The 23,526-nt window shown below is 36.5% G+C and overlaps 1 protein-coding gene across 1 annotated transcript in view; it reads left to right on the top strand.

Annotated features, from left to right (window-relative positions):
- Positions 1 to 23,526, top strand: part of npr1a (natriuretic peptide receptor 1a) — a 96,842-nt gene that overhangs the window by 6,257 nt on the left and 67,059 nt on the right. Inside the window, exons 3-4 of the mRNA XM_079591273.1 lie at positions 14,686 to 14,873; positions 19,296 to 19,409. Coding sequence (XP_079447399.1) covers positions 14,686 to 14,873; positions 19,296 to 19,409 — 302 coding nt within the window. The remainder of the gene's footprint in view (positions 1 to 14,685; positions 14,874 to 19,295; positions 19,410 to 23,526) is intronic.

Below are 23,526 nucleotides of genomic sequence, written 5' to 3'. Positions count from 1 at the left end.
GCAGGGAAACTAAATGGAAGCCCGTTTCTGCCATGGGATAAAAAGGTAATCGCGACTTTATATATCACAATTATATCTTTATTTCTTGCAAATCCAAGCATGTTAATCTTGACAAATGTTGAGTTAACGTTCCTCAATTAAGACTTTTTTCGTTGCGGCTATGGGTTTGTGTCGCTATTGTTTTTTCTCTGAATTATGAGTTTATAACACAATTCTAAATTTATAACACAATTCTAATCATGGAGTGTGACTTTATAACTTAAAATTGCAAGAATTCTTTACATCTCCCAATTCTGACATTATTCCCCAGAATTTGGAGATGTAAAGTCGCATCGCATGTTATAATGACCTTTGTTCATTTTTTATTTATTTATTTGGAAATGGACAGTTTATGACACTTTCTAAAGTTGATCAACCACAGACAGCAAGATGGCTACTATTTATAATGTACTGTGATTATGCAATAATTCTGATTGTGTATTTTCTGCATTCAGCCAGAGAGTTTTGTTCAAGTATTGTTGTTGAATATAGTAACATGAAAATAATAGCATATATCTCAGGATAACTCATAAAACCTATATGAACTCTTAAATGTAAATCTATCTAAATTATCTTTGGCTGTTGGCCTGTGCTTACAGTATATTCAGACAAGTGTCCTAATGACATTGTATTTGTTTTTTGTTTTAAAATCTTTATAACCTATTACACATAATGGTGATGAATGGGGACATACAGTATAATATGAAATTAAATACTAAGCACATTTATTTGAAATATAAATTAATGTTTTATTTATTAAAAATATATATGTTTGCATTACACATTAAGCTATAATATCTATCAAATAATTGGACTAAGTTTGAAGACAATGTGTATATATTGATAAAATGATGCTAACGCTAAATAATGCATCAGAAAAGATCGACAGCTAGTTTCCTGTATAAATAAGTGAAACAGTCCATTCGTATTTGCACGTGAACAAAATCCCTTGTGACTTATGTTCTTCTTGGCTGTGGTTTATGGTTTTATTTTGGCCTGTATGACTCCCGTTACTTTTATTGACCTCTTCACCTTGCCATTTCTTCTTGTGAGCATGCAATCAATCAATTTGCAGGCTTAGCTGGCAGGGGGGTGGGGGTACATTTGAGAAGGATATTTGTGATCATGAAGTCATGCTGTGTGTACAAATAAAAATCAGCATGATATTCAACATGTTAGCACCATCAAAATAATATTAAATATATGGTAACACTTTAAGTCAAGTCAAGTCACCTTCATTTATATATCGCCTTAACAATACAGATTTTTAAAAGCTTTACAATGTTACCGTTTTATTTGTTAACATTAGTTAATGTATTAACTAACATGAACAAACAATAAGCAGTACATTTATTACAGTATGTATTAATCAATGTTAATGTTAGTTAATAAAAATACAGTCATCCATGTTAGTTCACAGTGCATTAACTGGTAACAAATACAACTTTCGATTTTAATAATGTATTAGTAAATGTCTAAATGAACGTGAACTAAAATGAATAAATGCTGTAAAACTGTTCTTCTTAGTTCAACTAAAGTATTTAACTAATGTTAACCTTATTGTAAAGTGTTACTGAATATATTGTAAAATATATTGCAAAATATAATCAGCCCTAGTTTCTCAGCATGCATTACAACACCTGTTATTGATGCCAATGTCACAGCACAATTTTCATGACAATAGAGTGACTTTTTCCCAGGGATGAATTGTATTTTTTGCCGATTTCTGTGGTCTTCTCTTCACAGAGTATGTTATGAGTATAGGGGCTTGGTTTGGACCGGTCCTGGTGGATTATAAGAGCCAGCAGTGCTGGTAAGCCTCATTGTGAACGTCAGTGCTTTGGCTGAGAAGTAGGCGTAAAGCTAATTCAAACAGCATGGTTTTGTCCAAAAGCTGGATTACATCCTGAATTTGTGCCTTTCGTGTCAGTGTTTACCCCCAGAGCGCTGTTTACTAAATCAAAGCTGCGATTTGTGTAGAAAAAGAGAGAATGAAAAAAGAGAAACATACCAGTATATAGGATCCTGAGGGAAGTTGTGGTCTTATAACCTATAATGGTGGAAATTTAGTCATTGTAATTACAAACTAATGCTGGTCGCAAATGTCTTTTTTCTCACATGCTGGTATCGGGAGCATGAAATAAATGCTTATTTCCACATTGCAACATGGCTGGTTTGGTGAAATAGAGATGGTGAACAGTTGCTGAAAGTAGACGTAGTTGTTAAGGTGTACAAAGTGGCTGTTACTGTATTGCTAGGTGATTGCTAGGATTTTCTATGCGGTTGCTATGTGGTTTCTGGCCCAAGTCATGAGAACCACCTTCAATTTCTTTATGATGTTGTGGTTGTGCTGATCCTTTTTTTTTTCAGTTTCATTGTCAGGTGAAAATGTAGAAAACAATAATAAATATCTATAAGAAACTGATGATAATAATAATGACTTTTATATTATTATTTGATTGCTATAATATTTTTTTATTATTGCTATAATTATTATAATTGGTATCTTAAAATAACAAAAATTGTTATTGTAAACATAAGAAACCAATAATGATGATAATATTTAGAGGTAAGAGTAAAATTTGTATTATTGTTGTTGTTGTTTTTGCTGTTGTTGTTTTTATAATTTCCTCTTATTGTAGGAAATTAATTACAATTATTACTACTATTATTATTATTATTACATAGTACATTTCATACATAAAATTCAAAGTAGTTAATAGGTAATACAAAAACAGACTGTAACTGAATAAATAACTATTCTAAAATATATTTACAAAAAAAAAACTAAATTAAAAAAGAAACTTGAAAAATTGAGCTTGCTTTAGCAAACTCTAGTAATAGTAGAAATTATGCTTCCTGTGTCTTTACTATTGAAATCTGCTTCCCAGACTTGTTGGTGCACGTCTGTGTCTGGAGTGTCTATTTAGGAATTACCTCAGAGATGGGCTGCGCTCCACACGGCACTTCAGCTGGACTAACACTTTCACAATCTCCTTGGCCGCCATGATTGAACTCCACTGAACAGGAACCAGGTTGTTTCCATAGAGACAAGGAGCACCTGTCCAAATGCACAAAGACAAGTGGGCGTGACAAGATCTGTCACCTGTCGACTGAATCGTATGTTTTCGTTTAACATGGAACAGAGCTGTCAGAAAAATAAACCAGACGCCCACACGTGGACCAAACTAATATACCCACAGATAGGTACCACCCATCCACTCATAACAGAAATACTTTTACCTGCCTCAATGTCCACACATAAAAACACACATTCTTGACTATCGCATGTGGTAACAAACCGCTGCAGCGTTATTGACACCTAACACCTAATAAAACCATTGTTGCTTTTATCGCTAAGATCTTCTACCGGTAAATAAAACGCTAGGGCTTTTCTAACGAGTCATGCAGAACTGCAGTTTCTATGTGCTGTATTTAGGGGCCGTTTACATGACACCATTTTCAACTAACAACAGAAAACTTTGTATCGGTTTTGGCCGTTTAAAACCAGTTTTAAAGTGCACATTTTTGAAAAAGATATCTTAATTGTCTCCGTGTAAACTACAAAAACAGTGACGTCATGCGTATTACGTGTTCAGTAGGCGCGTAGTGTTTCTTTACAAAGTGACATCGCCACCTACTGGCCTGGCAGCATAATACATCGTTTCTAATTCATTTTGAATATCAGTTATGCTGATAACGTTCTTCATTTTAAGCAACTCATGTTCTGAAAATATTCATATTTTGTAATGCTTGGGTACTCTGGAAATCCAGAGTTCTCACGAGAACACAAATTAAATTTGCTCAGCGAGTTACTCTGGTGTTGAGTAATGATGCTCATTAAATATGCCCTTGTATCTGAGCTGCACCAATCACATCGGGTTATCTGATATAGGCGGGCCAGAGGAGAGCTAAACCAATACTAAACAACTGCAGAGTCATTAGTAAACATTGCAAGATGGCTATGAATGAACACCAGTTATTTGAAACGGCTTTGGGTGCCACAATGAAAGATTTAGACTTGCCTTTTTCTCTAAAAGAGGAACAGAAGGCGGCGCTCAAATCGTTCCTTTGAAAGAAGGACGTTTTTGCTGTTTTGCCGACTGGATACCAGTTAGCTCCGCTGGTAGCTAAGCGTATGCGGCTTGGACTGTGTATTGTTGTGATTGGTCGTAGTGTTATCCAATTGCGTGCAGTGAGATTTTCAAATGCATGCTTGGTGCCGCCCCTCGAGCTGGCCGATTTTCATTAGTCGACTTGCTATCTTTCTTCACTTTCGCTGTAAATTTCGTGCATTGACTCGTTCGCTACACTGAACATCCAATCAGTTTCCACTCTCACCGACGGCCCCGAAACCGATTCACCATGCTGAATCTGGCAAACTGCCGCTGACGTGAGCCCGACGAGAGCCGACGTGTGGAACACACCGCAAAAACTAGCCTGACAGACGCTCGCTGGCGGCCCGACTCTTGTCTCCAATGTAAAGGGGAAAAAACAGCCAGACCAAACCAGCTGCAGCATGATAAGTGTGAACTGACATTTCCAGATCTCAGCCTCTGGACTGTAATTCATAAAGAACGTGTGGCTTTCATTGAGGCCTGTGCCAGCTGGAACACCGAGCTCTTGTCAGTCATTTAGACACAGCTGCTAATGATGGGTTGGGTTGGTTGGTGACATTCAGCAGGATGATCCGCTTATCATACGTTGAGGTGTTGATGCCGTTCTTCAGACACATGGTCTTGCGTCACACATTCTGCTCTTATATCTGATAATACATGTCTTGTATAGAGGGAGCTGGCAACATCTGCTCAGCCTGTTGCTCAAAACAGTAAACACAATGTCCAGCCTGCTATTTTCCATTCAATGAATATGGATGGTGACCGCATTTGTAAATCCTTTAAACATGATTAATTGAAACTCTTGCCTTTGAGTCTAGCTCTTCATTTTGGTTCATGCTTATGCATATTGCACCTTGGCACACACAACCAGTGGAGTTTTGTTTTTCTTTTTTGGTGTATGCATATGCCAAGGTTTCTTTTTGAGCATCTGTTTTAAGAGTCTGTTCTGTTCAGCCTCTATGTCAGAATAGATGACAGCATGCTAAATGGTCATCCAGATGTATATCTGCAATGACCACAGAATAACTGGCTGAATTTCACCTCTGCAAACTCGTGCTAAAAATGCTAAATTTAGACACACCAAAGCCATCTAGTTTTGTAGACAAACTTACAATTTAAATTGTGTCTACATGAATTTATTTACAAAACAAGACTGGATAAATTAGGAAAAATCTGAAATATGTATCCAGCATACATGTTAACATCTTCAATACTTTTTTCCAGGATGCACCTCCAGTAGGTTTAGAGAATACACCGAATGCGTAGAGCTGGAATCTAGGCAAAAGGAGATGACTTTGAAAAAGATAAAGCAGAAGATAGTTTTGAATTAAAACTTATTGGTCATTCCCAGAGTTCCATTTGTAATATTTCAGAGTTTTGGTGAGTTTAATATTATACTAATATGTGGAAAATAACACTAAAGAATAGTGTTAACTTGACACCAGAATTTCCAACAGTGGCTCATTGGCAAAACACAATACTATGTTTAGACTCCAAATGCTTTACATAAGTTCATGATTTGTAAACTAATATGTTTGTTTGCATCATAAAAAGCTCCATACAGTATGTATGACTTTTCTGACAGTAAACTTATTCAGTATAGTACAGCTTTGCACAAGCAATATGGAGGGCTTGAGTCCAGTGAAACACAAGTCATGAAAAAAGAGCTCAAAGCCTCATAAAAGGAAGCTGCAATGGCATGGTTTCTTAAGAAAAAATGCATTTTTGTCTGACATTTGCTTTTGTTAACACTATCGGTTATTTTATGTATAGATCTTTGGTTATTATGTCAGTCATTGCAGTTTCGGATTCAATCATTATATAGAGTTGTCACTCCCAAAACTTTGCAGTGTGTACTTAGTAGCATGAGAAATAAAACTTGAAATTGAAATTGTGAATCGGTTATATGCCTATTAAAAAAAGCAAGCGAAGAGCCCTCCCTTTATAATCATTGAAGCTGATCACTTCACAGTTCTGCACAAACTCAGTGACGTCTGCGCTCTCACAAAAACTCCTGATATAATCAATGAAGCTGTCTGCACTGCACAATACCTGCACAATTTCTTATTGACGTTGTATTTACACTTTGTTGGTTTTTAAGAAGCGATTTGCAAGCATGCAGAACTCATTGAGCTTGAGCTGAATAAAAACTCTTATGTTTTGAGCTGTATAGTGAATTCTAAGTAACTTTTACATCTCAGATTAACCGTTGCATTGACACTCTCAACAGAAATTCCCTAACACCATGTCCTAACCAGACGCGATGCGATAAGATTCCAGCGACAAATAATTTGTGTCGGCGGGATCTCTCTGCAAGCTCCCGACACTCGCAACGGAATGGATAAGTACATAATCAAATTAATGAATATTACACCATTTTAACATTATTAAAAATACATACTGAGTAACTGGTAGAATCTGTGTCATAGAATACACTTGTCTGTTAACAATGAGTTGACAGTTTGAACGTTCTTGTTTACTTTCATTTATTTTGAAGATCTGAGGTGAATTATCCATTGTTGCTTTCAGTACAGCTAAAGACACAAATAGATATTCAAACTCACATTAGACGCTTTTAAAGGAACACTCCGACTTTTGGGGCCTTTAGCTTATTCGCCGTATACCCCAGAGTTAGATAAGTCCATAAATAGAAGATGTACATACATGTACATGTATTGATGTACGTCCATCCATACATAACGGGAATGCCGTCTTGTAATGTTACATTTTTTAAATTTAACTTGGTACTGAAGTACGGATACTTTTGACAGCACTAAAGAATGAGTAGGTCTGTCCAAGCAAACATTTATCCTATAATCTTTGTCATTCATGAAGTCTGATAAGGATGTTCCTGACTCGCGTTTGAGGAGTAATCAGGCAAAGCCTGCAGTTTCAGTCATTTCCCATAAAAGAGGCCATCTGTTGCCTCCACGGACTCAGAAAGCTGATTATAATTGTGCCCAGTTGTTGAGACAAGTAGATTGTCACCGTGTTTCACAGAACGGGTTTGTAAACACAAGGTAACTGGCACATAAAAGCAGCCATTGGCATTTCCGGTCGATGTAAAAAACCCAAAGACCCGTGGGAGGCTCACAGAAAGTACAGGTGGCTTCTGTGCAAACAGACAATCTAGAGTTCCAGTCAGATCTGATTGGAGGTGCAATTCATCAGAGCGACTCGCCCCTCATGCCACCTGAGGAATAGCCCTCGGTAAATGGCAAATTGCCGACTTCATGTCTGGAATGTTCTGATTACCGAAAAGCTTCCGGAACAACAGATTTTCTTCATTATAAATGCCATTATGTCACTGTGCACCTTTTGCATCACAACATTATAATGTACAGTATGAAAAAGGGATATTCATTTTGATATTGGCTAAAGGTTACATTTAACGGTGTTATTAAATCAGTGTTTTTAAAGATTAACTTTAAGTGAGCATTAGATGTAAAAATACAGGGAAAAAATACAGATTAATATTCAATATCGGCCAATACTGATAAATCAAATTATCAAAATCTCTAATCCGAGAACTAATGTAGTACCGATACATCATGCATCCCTAAAGAAATGACATTACAATAAAAAAAAAATAGATTTTTTTAAATTAAGATAACATTTTCTGCGAGGCCATGTATTTTAGCATGGCATCTTTTAAGAAAAGTTTTAACTGAAATTCATTCATGTCCATTAAAATCCATTATGAATGTGAGATAGGTTTCCCTTTTGAGGCCAAGTTATGATGTATGTAGCATGGGAGTCAAACATTGCTCAGCCGCCCACCTAGCAGGTTTAATTAACTCAAAGATTCTGTTTTCCTTGAAAGCTTGAGGCTTTTCCGGTAAATGTCTTTGTGGATCATTAATTCTGACGGTCAGACACTGGACAGCTATTCATCACAGGGTGCAATGAAAGACATTCTCAGGGCATTAGAGCATCAACCACCTTGAAGAGCAAGACAGCAGAGGACAGTGACAAAGGCAGAATGAATATGCTCTCTTATGTAATACCGACACTCTTCGGCTACACACTCACGTTCATAACAGCCGGTTAAATATATCTCCTACATGCCTGGGCACGCTTGTCACACAGCATTCTCTTTAATCAGGATCTGTGACGGGACTTTATTAAGAATATGAAAACTGACATCTCAGCTGGTGAGGGATGAGAAGCATCAGTTTGGGCCAAGTTTGCATTTTTATTTACTCTGAATTATGGTGGGTAAGGCATTGAAGGGGTAAGGCATTCATATGTAAAATGACTTTTGAGGCAGTAAGACTGTGCATGACTTGGTCCAACCAAAATGCTGTGTAATATAGCATACTATAGCATGTGAAAAGTGATATTTTGGTTCGCCCCAAAATTCAAATGTCATTATTTCCTAAGTGTTTTTCTAAAGCCATATCACCTTTCTTTTTCTGAACACAAAAGAATAATAAATAAATAAATAAATAAAAGTCATGTTTGCACTTGTTTCTATAATGGAAAGGAATGGTGAACACCTCCAAGCTGTGAAAAACAATCTGAAATGTTATTTATTGCATGTATTTTGCTGCTTATCAAAGTCACCATCAAATCAAATTGGTCAATTCTTATTTTTGATGGAACATTGCAGTATTTATTAGCCTACATGACTTACCTGTGCACATTATTACCTTTTTCTTAAATACCAATGAAGTGCATTTATAATCCATCACTTACTATGGCCATTAAGATGTTGCCTTAAGAAGGAAGCTGCTTGTATAGGCAGTAGACAGCATGGTACCAGTGTTATTTTATATAATCGAGATACTATTATTGTGTGTGTGAGTGTGAGTGTGAGTGTGAGTGTGAGTGTGAGTGTGAGTGTGAGTGTGAGAGTGTGTGAGAGAGACCCTGGACAACAAAACCCTTGAGATTTAATTTCCATTGAAGAATGGTTTGTTAGGATTGGACAATATTTGGCCGAGATACAGGTTTATTTGAAACTCTCGAAAGTGAGGGTGCAACAAAATCTAAATATTGGGAAAATCGCCTTTAAGTTGTCCATTTCTGTTGGCAATTTTGCTGCATCGACTCACAAAAATATTTTTTTTATATATATATATTTAAGGTAGGAAATTTACAAAATATCTTCATGGATCATGTTCTTTACTTAATATCCTAATGATTTTTGGCATAAAATAAAAATCGATAATGTTGGCCCATACAGTGATTTGTTGGCTATTTGTCACAAATATACCTGTGTGACTTATGACTGGTTTTGTGGTCACATAAATTTTGAACACATTTAAAAATATATATTTTTCAGTTTAATTTGAGTTCATATTTTGTTAATTTAGTTGTGTGTTTTTGTCATTTTGTCATTTTGATGTTTTTATTCATTTTTATTTTTATTTCAGTTTTAGTTTATTTATTTTAGTACATGAAGTTAAACTAAATAATAAATGTTGCCTTACAACTAGCTGCAATAAAGTAGTTTATTTTATTTCGGTTAACATTTATTTTATTTCAAGTAACAATATTTTTTTTATATAGTTTGCTATAGATTTGGTTAATTCATTATAATAACCCTCATTGGAACAGAACTTGAATGCCTGAATGCTAGATGAAGTCAGTGCTTGGCAAAGCATGTGTATGGTGTTTTCTCATGGGTGGGTAGTGTTGGTACGTTGGCGCTCAGACTGGTAAAGCCCCAATAAGGAGCTATCAAAACGACCCTGACAATACTCCCCAAACATTAATCTTTCAACACTGACTTATATAAATACAAGATTTGGTTAGTAGAGTTGGCATATTGTTTATAGCCTGGGAACATAATTATTGTGGGGGAGGACAGTGGTTGATGTAAAAAATATTGCGTTTGGTATTTATATTTTTGTCTTTGAGTTTTTTGTTCTTGGTTAAGTTTTTTGATGCAATATCTGACAGGGGCCATATACACAGCAGGTCTGTTTGATTTACAGGCCTTGATTCAATTATTTTACCTTTGCTCTACTCAATCTGATTTTATCTGACTACGGGAGAATAAATATGCAAAAAGCTATTCACATGAAGTGACTCAATCTGACGAGAAAACAGCGACAGCGTGAAATGACAAAAAGAAGAAATGCGGAACAAAACAATGAGAGGTAATTTTTTTGTCAGTCAAGTCGTAAACTATTCCCAGCCCTGTCTTCTTGCATTAGATATGACTAAGAAGGAAAAACAGGCCTAAATCAAATAGTTCCCAGCAGATATGGGAGGTCTGCTGTGCCAAAATAATTTAAGGGTACAAAGAGAACGTATTAGATCATTTTATGAAATGCTGGTGACCAGCAAACCAGAAACTAGCATGCCATGCTGGTCCCAGCAGGCAAAACATAGCCTACCTTATGCTGATGACCAGCAATGATACATTTTTCTGCAGGCTTCTACAGTCGTCAGTGTCACATGATCCTTCTTATATCATTCTAATATGCTAATTTGGGGTTCAAGAAACATGTATTATTAATAATAATTATTATTAATATTATTATAATATCTATGCTTAAAACAGTTGTACTGCTTAATATTTTTGTGGAAACCACGATACATTGTGGTTCCTTGATGAATAGAAAGTTCAAAAGGCATCCTTGCTGAATTATGCTATTTATGCTATTTTAAATAATCCTAAGTTTTGGATGTATCATACAATAGGTACTTTACATGCATCCAAGGTCAAAAAACACTTAAGTTTTCTCATAACATATATTGCAGCATCATCTCTTTTCTCACAGTGAAACAGTTTGATCAAGAATCTGGTCTCTAAACGCCTCCTTTCCAAAAACATACCACTTACTGTGCACCGCGTTTTAGAAAAGAAACACCCGGCCATTACCTTATTTGAATTTCAGGTTTGGAGGCTTCATCAAAACTTGTAGGGTATACACAGTGATACGAACAGTAACGATGACCGTTTACAGTATCAAGTCCAGCCAGAGTCCTCATACTTTGGAGGCAAAGTGGATTTGCTTTCGCAGCATCTTCTTGACATGTTGACAACACAAACTAAACTCATGCAGGCTTCAGCTACAACTGCAGTGTTTGAGGGCAGTTTTTAACTCTTTCTTAACTCAGATTGGACTGCTAAAAAATGAATACAGCACAATCGAATTAAAATGCGATGATAATGCAATGTGCCTTTTTAAAACTTTAATCATTGACTACTGTTCCACACTGTTTTTTGTTTAGAAAATAGTGTGCAGTAGACAATGATCTGTTTCAATTTCAATACTGATTGAGTCAACAATTAAACTGGATTTTCACCAGGACGTCGCCATTAGGGAAATTACAACAGAATAGCATCCAGCCCTGAATGCATTTGACTGGGCTTTTATTCTGATTGCCTGTTGATTAGTGGAATGAGGTGTGGAGGTTTCTCTTAATTAATTTGTCACCCAGTGATTATGATCAATGATCCCAGGATGACACAACGTGTTAAAGACTGAATATAGTATTTACAGCTAACAAGCCAAAATGTCCTGAAAATCCATACAAAAAATGGCCCTGTTCCAATTGTACGATGCTTTGCCTAAAGCTGCAAATAAGTCAGGCATTTTTGATCCAACGTTTGGGTTTGTCCATATTTGACCCAAAATTGGGTTAAAACAACCCAGCATTTTTTAGAGTGTATTAAATATTGGAAAAGAGCTGCTGTTTCTGAGAGTTATACGAGATGGTCACTGTTCATCCTCAATGCAAACTAGCTCATAGATTGCTAGAAAAAAGTCCACACTTCAAACATACTCATAGTGCATGAGTGGAGCTATAGAGCTATTGCGTATGTTCTTCTGTTTTTCAATTCCATTTGCATAGAGAAGACATGACTGTTACTGGGCCAGTTATAGAGGATAATGACATACTGGTGCTTCCCAGTGCATCATACTGTAAATGAAGAGCTGTGTGTGGTCCTGTTTGGTAATCTTTTCATCCGAAATAACGAGCCCTTACATCATGTCGCTGTTGTTTAAGCCCCACCTGTTGTGAATCCATCACTGCAGCGCTGATGCTGCACACCTGAGATACAAGTGCTTTTTTATTGTTGTGGTATGCGATTAGGTTTTATGACATCTTTGAGTTTGGACATAAATCGTTCTGGTTCATTCGAGTATCAAAGTTATTTTCCAAGCGGCCATAGCAACAGATAGGCTACACTTAATCTTCTGTGACCAGGAGTTCCTCCATGATCAATTATTTATGAAATTACTGCACAATAACAGAGGCTTTCAAAGACTTCAACCGTTGATAGAAAGTCACAATGAGAGCAGTACTATCTCTGCAGTATGTAGTAGCCATATGTGTACTGTGTTGATCATGTATTATATTTGCCAAAAAGTGTAGTATACTGTAACAAAGTATGCTGCATGACATACATATTCCACACTTCAATGCAGTGAACTTCTGTGGGGCAAGCAGGGCGGGGCCGAGAGCTGTGGGAACCGAGTCCTTTTTCTGTGTGCCACACCGGTCTCGAGTCTCACGGAACGAGATCCAGGAGGATAAAAGAATGAGTGATGACAGTGCAAGATGAGAGAGGACCAGGCCTGGACTATTTATTTTGTGTTTTATGTTTTATTATGTTTATATGCGGCAGTCGTCCTTTAGGGGCTTGAGATAGATAGATAGATAGATAGATAGATAGATAGACAGACAGACAGACAGACAGACAGACAGACAGACAGACAGACAGACAGACAGACAGACAGACAGACAGACAGACAGACAGACTGACACACATTTGCACAGATGCACATTTTCCAGTGCAGTAATATTTCATTCCGAACATGTCAGTCTTTGTCTCACGTATTTGGTTTCAAAGGTACTATTATAATTAACACCTCACCTCATTCCTCATTATGCCCACCATTAGGAGTGAGTCTGTGGGTAATTGCCGTGACGATCTTACCCCTCTTTGGCATTTAGGAGTGTGAGGAACATGACTGCCTGTCCCCAGTGATTCATATGCACATATTCTGCACTTCAACAACTGAGACAGACTCAAATGTTACCTGCTATCCCATACCTCTTGCACTGTGTTACAGGGTATATACTGTACCTTCAAATATTTGATGGAAAGGTGAATAAAAGCAGGGAAAATTTTGTTAACTTGGATGTTCAAATGCTTTCTCATGTCTCAGAATAAGAGGTAGAGACAACTGTACGGCTATTTGGAACTCTCAAAACACTTCGATTTGTCTGAGCATCCTGAGAAAAATTAATGATGTGAGTTTGGGGCAGGATTATCCTTTTTGGACAATAGTAGATGGATCTCTTATGTACTTACAGAGACTTTTTAAAATGCAACTGCAGATTACCTGTCAAAAAAATATCAAACCTTGACGCATTAAACCTTGGAACATGCAGTTCTTGGTAAAATTATTGTGACAGATGTTCATTGCACAACATGATTTACCCTAGTACTGTACATGTTCTTGAATCAACATCTTTTGTTGGTCCTGAAACTATTTTCATACAATCATAGCCCTAACCTTATCACTGAAGCAGAGGGAAATGATAGGCTGATATGAATGTTGTTAAATCCCCCAAGATTAATGCGGCCTGCAAATCCTCCTGGGATGCTCCTGCTTGGCAGTTGAGAAATTGGAATTATAAAGTGATGTAGTGATTTTGGTTGAGAATTTTTTTTTTATGTTGGGCAATTTCATGTATTCTCTTGTTTTTCACTTACTGACAAAGAACAAGCTTTTTTAGTGTTTGTGCAACATAATGAAGAGCAAATTATGTAGGGGCCTTGTTCATAAAATACAACTTGTACAAGCAAAATTAAACTTTATGTAAATTGTAAATCCAGAAGTTCATGAAAATGTATTTTCAAAATCTCATTTGGTACAAAAAAAATGACACTCCCATCCAGGCATAAATTATGTGTAAATGTTTTGTGTTTTGTGTCCTTTTAGGCAAACTGATGACGCTGCATTATTAATACACTATTTACAAAAAATATAAAAACAGAATTAATTAGTTGTCATTTATTTAAATGTGAAAATAAATGTTATTGATGAATAAAAAAAATTATTGAAAACACATTTTTAATCATATCTTAACTTATAACTCTTTTGGGAAGACCTTTTTTGGGGGGAAGGTCCACTTTACATGCACATTACTCTGAATTTACAGTTTTAATCATTAACAAAAGTTTAATGAATAATGCCCTAGGTGTGTAATTTGCTTTATCTCCATATTTAATCATTCTCATGCAGCAATTGCATACATTCATCTACAAAATTCATGCAACCTCAATTATACATTCAGCATTCTTAAAACTAATAAATACCTTCTGCAGTGATTCAAACACTAACCTGCCCCCAACCAGGGCAGGAAATCCCATATTGCACCGCTTGGGAAACACTAGATCCTCTTGTGCTTTACTTCCATTCAGCCCTTGGAGTGAGTTTCTTATTGCAAATTAAAGTGTCAGACTCGCAGGTGCTTTTGCATTTGCAGTACAAACCAAAGCTCTGCCACGCAATTCCATTCAACAAACAAAAGTTTTTCTATCTTGTGTTTGCAGTGGTTTATGTCTGCTGCAAGTGGGAGATATTTCGTAAGCTGATGGTGGAGTTCTGGAGACGGGGTCTTCCTCAGGAGGAGTATGCTTTCTTCTTCATCGATCTGTTTGGACACAGTCTGCAGAGCCACCCTGCTAAACCATGGGCACGTGGAGATGATGATGACAATGCAGCCAGGGAGGCATTTAAAGTGAGTTTGATGTAAATGTGCTGATTGATGTGAATAGAAATAATACACAGACAGGGCCCAGATAAATTTCAGATGTGGTTAAGGCCCCATGACAAATAAAAGTGATAAAAGCATAACTTGTTTATATATATATATTTTAAGATGTATATTTTACATGCATTTTCATCTGATTGAAATGTCAAACCATGAAAATGCGACACTCCCCACAGATTTCAAAAGGGAAATGCATAGGCATATTCACTGTGAACACATAATTGTGCAGGTCTTTGTTGACGTGTGATTAGCAGCCAGCTGCAGCCGTGTTTCCTCTTTTCAGATAGGATCAGTAAGAGAGACACGCGCTGAGGAATGTGCTGCTTTGGCTCAAATTCGCAGAGAAATATGACTGGATTTTTGAAATATGCGGAAATTATGACAGCTCTGGAGGTGCTAGTGAAGGCTGTCGCATGGCTTCATGTCTTCATGTGGCTCACGGCCAACATGACACCCCCTACTGTGCCTGCAAAATGAACTTTCTAAATGTTTATTCAGGCTGAAATGAAATGTCGCATATTTTTCGGAATACTTTTTTGAAAAAACATTTTGGGGTGGTTTGGGTTAATGTCACTGATAAGATCGAGTGGAAATGTGTGTGCATGGTTCTATAAAAAGCTCATTTTAAAATGCAGAGATGATTACATAAAATTTGATATCTATGAAAATGAAGGTTTAAGAGCCAATTTATTCAGTTTCAGAAATGCGCACATAAAATCATTTTTAATTTTCGACTTGCTTACCCTGAATCATTTTATAAGTATCAGTGGAAGTATATGAAATATGTATTCAACTTCAGCATGTAACTCGTTCCACATTATTTGTGCTATAGACATGAAGGTAACAATTTAGTTTAGGGTCCAATTCTCACTAATAACTAGTTGCTTATTAGAATGCATATTTCTAGGATATTTGCTCTTTATTAGTTCTCATAAAGCACATATTAATGCCTTGTTCTGTGTAACCGGTTCTACTCGACCCAATATTGCTGCAAAATTCATGCGCAAATTGGGAAAACTCGCCATTGGCTGTTGCATCACTGTTCCTTACATTATATTGCGGGACGGAGCTACGTCATCTGCAGCAACTCTGGTTCGGATCTATAATATAAATATATATATAACTATATATTTTCTACTCGACCCGCTCCGAGCAGGATTCGAACCGTGGTTTCCAGCGTGGGAGGTGGGCACTCACAAATGTGAGTGGTGCAACAGCCAATGGTGAGATTTCCTGATTAATGCATGAATTTAACAGAAATATTTAAACTCTGTTACATCTGCATGACCATTTTTTACATCCCTTAATCATTCCCAATACCTAAGCTTAACAACTACCTTGTTACATGTAACTATTAATACGCAGTAATTAGGAGTTTATTTAGGCAAAATTTGTAGTTAATATTTTGTTAGTAGTTAGAATTGGACCCTAATCTAAAATGTGACCGACATGAATGATGCTTCAATTCATGCAGCTTGATAAAGAGAGGTGCGTTTCTACTTTTATGCGCAATAAAACTAAAGAGTTTCATCTGGTGGGCGATAATATGTGCGAAAAATTCTGACAAATTGATCTGCTCCAAAATTGGCTTTAAACTGAATAGGAATGTGTGTTTTGTTTGTCAGAACTCGGGTCAATGGGTTTTTTTTTTTTTTTACTCTAAGGAATTACATTATAATGAGTTCTCACACAGACACAGCGAGGGTCTATTTACATTCGTTGGCATTAACTAACCGCTGTGGTGAGCTGACATTTACTTATCCACAGAAAGGAATCATTTCATTATGCTCATGATACAGCTAACAGTTGGTATGACAATGATTTCATCAACTGTTTACATCGGAGGTGATTGATTGTCCTGTTTGGACATTAATTTAATAAAAGCTCAATACTGCAGTGCAAAGACATGCTCATCCAGTAGTTGGTCAAAGCCATGACAAAGGCTAAATCTTAATTTGTCATCTCTACAGACTGACATATAGTCTGTTGAGACTGACACTAGCTTTAAAGCCAAAAGTGAAATCAAAATTCAATATTTAGATTATTTTTTTTCATATGTTTATGTGGAATAGTGAAGAACAGATTTAAAGGCTTTTATTGGGAGAAAAAAACAAAACATACTTATGCATAGAGTCAATATTTATATAGTGTTTTTGACCCATCTTCTTCAAAACTCCTGCAATTCGCTCTGCATGCTGATATCAGCTTCTGGACCATATCCTGACTGATGGCGATCCATTCTTGCCTTATTACTGCTCAGTTTATCAAAATGTTTGGACATCTGCTTGTCCACTCACCTTTTTGAGGATTGACCACAGGTTCTCTATGGGATTAAGTTGAAGTATGGGAAGTTGCCTGGCCACGGATCCAAAATTTCAATGTAATGATCTCTGAGCCACTTCCTTATCACGTTTAATTTGTGACATGGTGCTCTATCATACCGGAAAATGCATGCATCATCCACAAAATTGCTCCTGGATTGTCGAGAGAAATTGCTGTTGCAAATCGTTTTGATATCATTCTCAATTCATGGCAGTGTTTTGAGGCAAAATTGTGAGAGAGCCCACTCCATTGGATGAAAAGCAAGCCCACACATGGATGGTCTCAGGATGCTTCACTGTTGGCACGACACAGGACTCATGGTAGCATTCACCTTTTTTTCTCCAGACAATCGATTGTCGACTGTCCAATTCATGTACTTGCTGCAGAAATTCAGTCTGTCCTTGATGTTTTTTTTGGAAAGAAGTGGCTTCTTTGCTTTCCTTATTCACACCAGGCCGTTGTGCAAAAGACTTGGCCTCACTGTGCGCGCAGATGCACTCACAAGTCACAACCATCTGCTGCTGATACTGACCAAGCTCTGCACTTGTGGCACACAATTCTGTAGCCGACTCCTCACAAAGAGACAGTGCTGATCCTGGTGCTTGCTGGACACTCTGGGATGTCCCGAAGCCTTCTTCACTGCAGTTGAACCTCTCTCTCTTTGAAGTTCTGGATGTTCCAGTAAATGGTTCTTTCATGTACAACATTCTTTGCACAAATTACATGCCAAAGATTAACACTCAGCCTTGTTCAAATCTCAAAACCATTAATAATGAGCAATAAGAAGCACCACTAATAAGGCAGGAATTTTTTTTTTTGAAGCTTTTAAAATGACTGTAATGTTTTCTAGTATTGATTTGAATGTCTGTTTTGTCCTTCTCTGCTTTTGAAAAGCCAGTAGAAACACTGTCTTTCGGACGCACTCTGTTATCATCAACATCGGTTCCCATTATCCCCGTCCACTTCACATGAATCATAATTATACACAAAATCTGAGAATCCTCAGAGGACAGACACAAAGTGGAAGGCTGGGGTGGCTTTTTCTGAGTTGGAAGATTTGAGAATGCTTTTACATTTTTAGACAACTGCCTTTTCACTCACATTGTCATTATTTGGCAGTTTGTGGCACAGATGCAAAAGAAAATTGTTCATGACATTCATTTTGACACAGTTGGAATTATTCTGAAATTGGACATCAACAGATCACATGAAAACATTTTCTCAGAGGAGTGACCATGAAAGAGCCAAAACAAAACACTATGGGCTTCGTGGAGGGAGCTGTTGTTCGTTTGCAGCACCTTTTTTTTATTTAAAAAGCAGACTTCCAAACAAGCATGAATAAAATGCGCTATTTAGGATAAGTGCTTTTTAATATAGGCCTACATTAATACTGTATAACACTTTTAACTAATTAAATATTAATTAGTGGTGTTTGCTGTTATCTATAACCCTATTAAACCTACATTATCATATTTGATATGCAAATCTGATATATACATGATCAAAACTGCACTGGAAAACCTGTTGTACACAATCTACTATATGCCTTCTGTCATCTGATTTATAGTTCATACTTTTTTAGTAAGTAAATGACCTTTTAGTATATTTGTAAAAAACGTTCTCCTTCAGGTTGTGGTACACATTTCTTTTTGCTGTGAATTTTTTTTTGTACTTTCATAACTTTCATATTGTTAGTAATATTTTTTAAGATTAATACTTAAGCAACTAAAGTATATTTTGATTATCCATACATCCTTTGTTTCATGTTAAAATGTACTACAAGCATTTGATACATCAGGCTTTTATTTTTACTTGAAAATATGTTTTCTGTCTGTTATTTGAGGCTTTACAGGATTAAACAACACAAAAGAACATGAAATTATATAAATAAAATCAATAAGGACTTTGCAAACTCCGCCGGTTTATGTGTCTGTCCTTAAGATGATTGATTAAATTGATTGGATTAGTTGAAAAGATTCAAATGTTCTGTTTGGCTATGTGAGTGATCAAAATAGTGTATCTTTAAACAGTATCTTTAAAATTTGTCTTTATGTTGAATACCCACAGAGCGTGAAAATCCTGACTTACAGAGAGCCTCACAACCCTGAGTACAAAGACTTCGTTTCCAGACTGAAGACAGACGCCATGGACATGTTTAACTTCAGCGTGGAAGATTCTCTGGTAAGATTTTTCATTGGCAACTGTGCTTTTCAAGAGTAATGAAGTACAGATCATGCAACCAAGTCAGTGTTCCGATCTATATTTTTATTTTGTGTCTGCAATTTTGTAGTAAAAAGCTTCTTCTCCAACTCCTGCTACAGTGATATTAATGAACAAAAAACTCCAAAAAGCTAAATAAATGGTTACCCTTGTGAAAAAGTACTCTTTGGCATACTTTTAAAAAGAGTATACTTTTTACAGAAATAATATATTGTAAAATGAATATGCTTATAAACTTAATGTAATATTTTCATACATATTAAATACAAATATTAAATGCAATTATATTGACTTAAAGCAGCACCAGGTAACTTTTCAACCTTAATAATATATTTCCAAGTCTCTTGTGATGGTACATCGACTTACAATAGGTTGAATGACACGTCTGCCATAGCCTGACGGGGTCTATAGCGTTTTTAATCGTACTTTTAAACTTCGGGTTTCGGGTAGTAACCGGCGAACAAAGAGAACTACAAAATTCGACTGCTTTACGGCATATACGTCACTTCCACCACCACCCCCACTTCCTTAAAATCGGACGTGCGAGCCAGACTAGCGTTTGTTTGCCAAATGTTATAGTCATGGCCGAAGCAGCACAGAAAAACAAGAAAGCAAAGGTTTTGTCGGAGGAAAGCAAAAAGAGGAAACGAGAAAGTGATCGTATTAAAGGCAGAACGAGGATCAACATTGGGCTAGCGTTTCCTCGCTGGCGTGAGCTGAAGGAGGAGGAGGGGTGCCCGATGCCACCCGTCCCGGTTTTCCAGGGATTATTCTCTTTTTTGAGCGACAGTCCCAGAAAATTCATATTCTTTCCCGGGACACGAATTGTCCCGTTTTTTTTTGTGAAAATGTACTTCTAAAGTAGAATTTCCTGGTTTCAAATTAAACCGTTTCCGACTACTGTTACTGTGTTTTCTTCATAGTTGTGTACAGTACATCCAATCCTGTGTCCGTAAACGGGTAAAAAACATGGTAAAAACGGGTAAAACAGTGGATTGGCAAATGCCAGGCGTTTACTTTTATTTGATTGGAAGCTCAACTTATCGCCTAGCAACTGCCTGTGCTGTCGGTCGGTCGGTCGCGCGCGCGCATCAACACACATACAAGATGATACAGTGTGTGTTTAGTTGCTAGATAGCTTTTTAAAATATGTCTATTTACATCTATTGTGTGAAATGGGGAGAGAGACGGACGAGGAGGATAACCACTGTCTATGAGGATAACACAACAAAGTCGGATGAGCCACCAGTGTCAAAGAAAATACTATTTACAACCTACAACTCAGACTCAGACCACAAAAAATAATAATAATCTGTGTCCCGGTGTTTCACACTTCAAAGGTGGCAACCCTATGCTCGACCGATGCGGACTTTCAAATATCAAATGAAAGCCTATGTCTAAAGGGCGTGTACAAGTTTGGTAGGGGCTACATTCTTTCAAGTAAATATACAAGATGTACAAAATAATATTTTAGGATACCTAACATGTCTGTGATATTTGTTTATTTGTCTTGCCTCAAGCTATAATAAATCGATTTGTAAAATTTGCAGATTCATCTATGGTAGCTTGATATTATAATATTGACGATATATGGTTATTATATCTACCACTCAAACATTGCATTGAGTATCATATAGATTCAGTAAAACGGTAACCAATAGACTAGGCTACTATAATGACGCTGGCTTGTAAACGTGAGCATCACGATCATTTGTCGTTTGAAAAAAAATAAAACCCATGAAATTATATTCATATGACATGCTGAAATATATGCCACTGTACCTGGATGAAGACATTTCACACGCGACGCAAGCAGAACACCTGCATGTGAACTCCTCCTACTGTGTTCTGGGATATCATGGTTGTCAACAAATGCACGTGCATGTGTGACAGAGTTTACGACAGTAGTAGAGGACAATACTGTTTCCCAACTGTAGGGGGACCCCGAGAGCAAAAAAAAGAAAAGTAACCTAGTGTTACTTTAAGAGTGATTTTGACCTACTTGAGTTTTAAATACATATTTATACTGTATGTAGTTTCATAATTTTGTTTTCAAATCAAATCAAGTACTATACCTGTGCTTTAGTATGTTGGTATGTCAACACATTAAAATAAGTGTACTCATTTAAAGCACAACAAAAAATATGAAAACAAAATGATTTAAAATGTAAAGTATAAAGTAAAAACTTTATTCTAAAGAGGTTTTTGCACTTTTTGCATTTTTTAAAACTGTACTTAAGGCATGAAAGTATACTCTCTTTAAGTACATTGGTGACCTTTTCTATTAATATTATATTATCTGCAAGTGCAATTTTCAAAAGGTGTACAGGAAGGGAAAAAATGTGTTAAGACATTGAAAATAACTTATATTGTTTATGTTTATATTGATGTTGAGCACTTTGCAATTCAACATCAGTGCATTTACATTTCAAATAATGGCAGTTATTTAACATCTGACTGAATATTACTAAATGGATATCTGCTATATGTAAGCAATAAGGTACGAGAGGCTGTGCTGTATCGTGAATAAGTCACGGCTGAAGGGCGTTGTTAGGCACGACGCGAAGCGAAGTCTTCCAAAAGAAGTCTTCTAAAAGCCTTCCTTCCGCTGGAAAAAAATAGTCCCTGACCGTAAACGGCAACAGAAGTTACATTCATTATTTCACCATTAGATGGTGGCAAAGACTGTCAGTCAGTAGAGAAGACTTTTATATTGAAATCTTTTTTACACTATGTATTGAAAGGACTCAAACTTGTGAACACGGAAAAGGAAGACGCAACTGACAAATGACTAGGGCACGGGAAAACCCATTGACTGTTAACAGGAGAAGATATCCCAGCGGACATTCAAATGGATTTTTTGTTATGAATATAGAACTGACCAGAAGGAAAATGCTATAAATGCAGGTCGCTTACTCTATCTCTCAACTCTATTATCTCTACTCTAGCTTCAATGAACAATATCAATGAGAACAAACATTAACATTGCTAAGAGTGGTGCTAGGGGTGTTGTGTAGTGATACATAGAGCGGTTGGGTGAAGCGGTTATAGCCGTGTTTTATCGTGAATAAAACACAGCTATTGACCAATCAGAATCAAGGATTTGAACTAACTGTTTTATTAGCATGAATACATCACAACATGCTCATGTTACAAGCAAGTATTACTAGCATTATTGTGATTAACATTTTGAGTTATTAAAAAAAAAATCAAAGCACTAAAGTTGTTATATAGAGAAACAAAACGTATTTTTTTTAGGAGGAGTATATCTTATGTATACTGCCCACTCATATTGATTGTAAGCAAAAGTATTTAAGAGACCAGATAACCAGATAAATGCAGTAAAGTCTTGTATTGATTGTAAACAGATTTTTGGGAGTCTTCCCTTGAGAACAAGCCACTGGAATGCAATTTCTGTTCTGAAATTCGATCCTGGTGATTTTTTGAAACCACATGGTTCCCATGTTAAAGGAATGTCAATCTACCGCACACATAAGACCTGAGACTTTGAAGCTTATTCAAGAATGAGAACAGTTTCTCCAAGACGTAGTACATTGTCACCTTGACTTAATGGATTACAGCCGCACACTCAGGTCAACTTCACCTCTCATGTTTCTCATGTATAATTACCCTAAGGTTTAGACAATAAGAATGAATTGCACATACTGATTGCATTTTTTACCTGCTTACATTTTCAAATTTGTTTTAGCATCCAAATCACTAAAGCAATTATGTAAATTAGATCAACACAGACTTACAAATCAGACTTAGAAAATCAGTGTTGATGGCAATTTGCACAGGGCAGTTCCTCAGCATTCAAGCCAGTTTTGAGTACTAGGTTTGTGAATGATGCAGCAAACCTCCACAATGTACTTTACTATAGCTCTCCACCACTGCAATCCAGACACCGGAGTTATTTATTTAAAGTGTCCCTATTATGCTATTTTAAAGGCCCCTAATTGTGTTATGGAGTTTCCTGCAACAGGTTTACAATCATCAAAAGTAAAAAAAAAATCTTATAATTTTCTTTCATTTTCTTATCATTTATATTGCACATCACATTTTTCAATGATTCTTA

Source organism: Phoxinus phoxinus (assembly GCF_949152265.1).
Source record: "Phoxinus phoxinus genome assembly, chromosome: 19".
In the NCBI taxonomy this organism is placed as follows: Eukaryota; Metazoa; Chordata; class Actinopteri; order Cypriniformes; family Leuciscidae; genus Phoxinus; species Phoxinus phoxinus.
The sequence above is the reverse complement of the archived record's forward strand: the minus strand, read 5'-3'. Positions and strand labels throughout refer to the sequence as shown.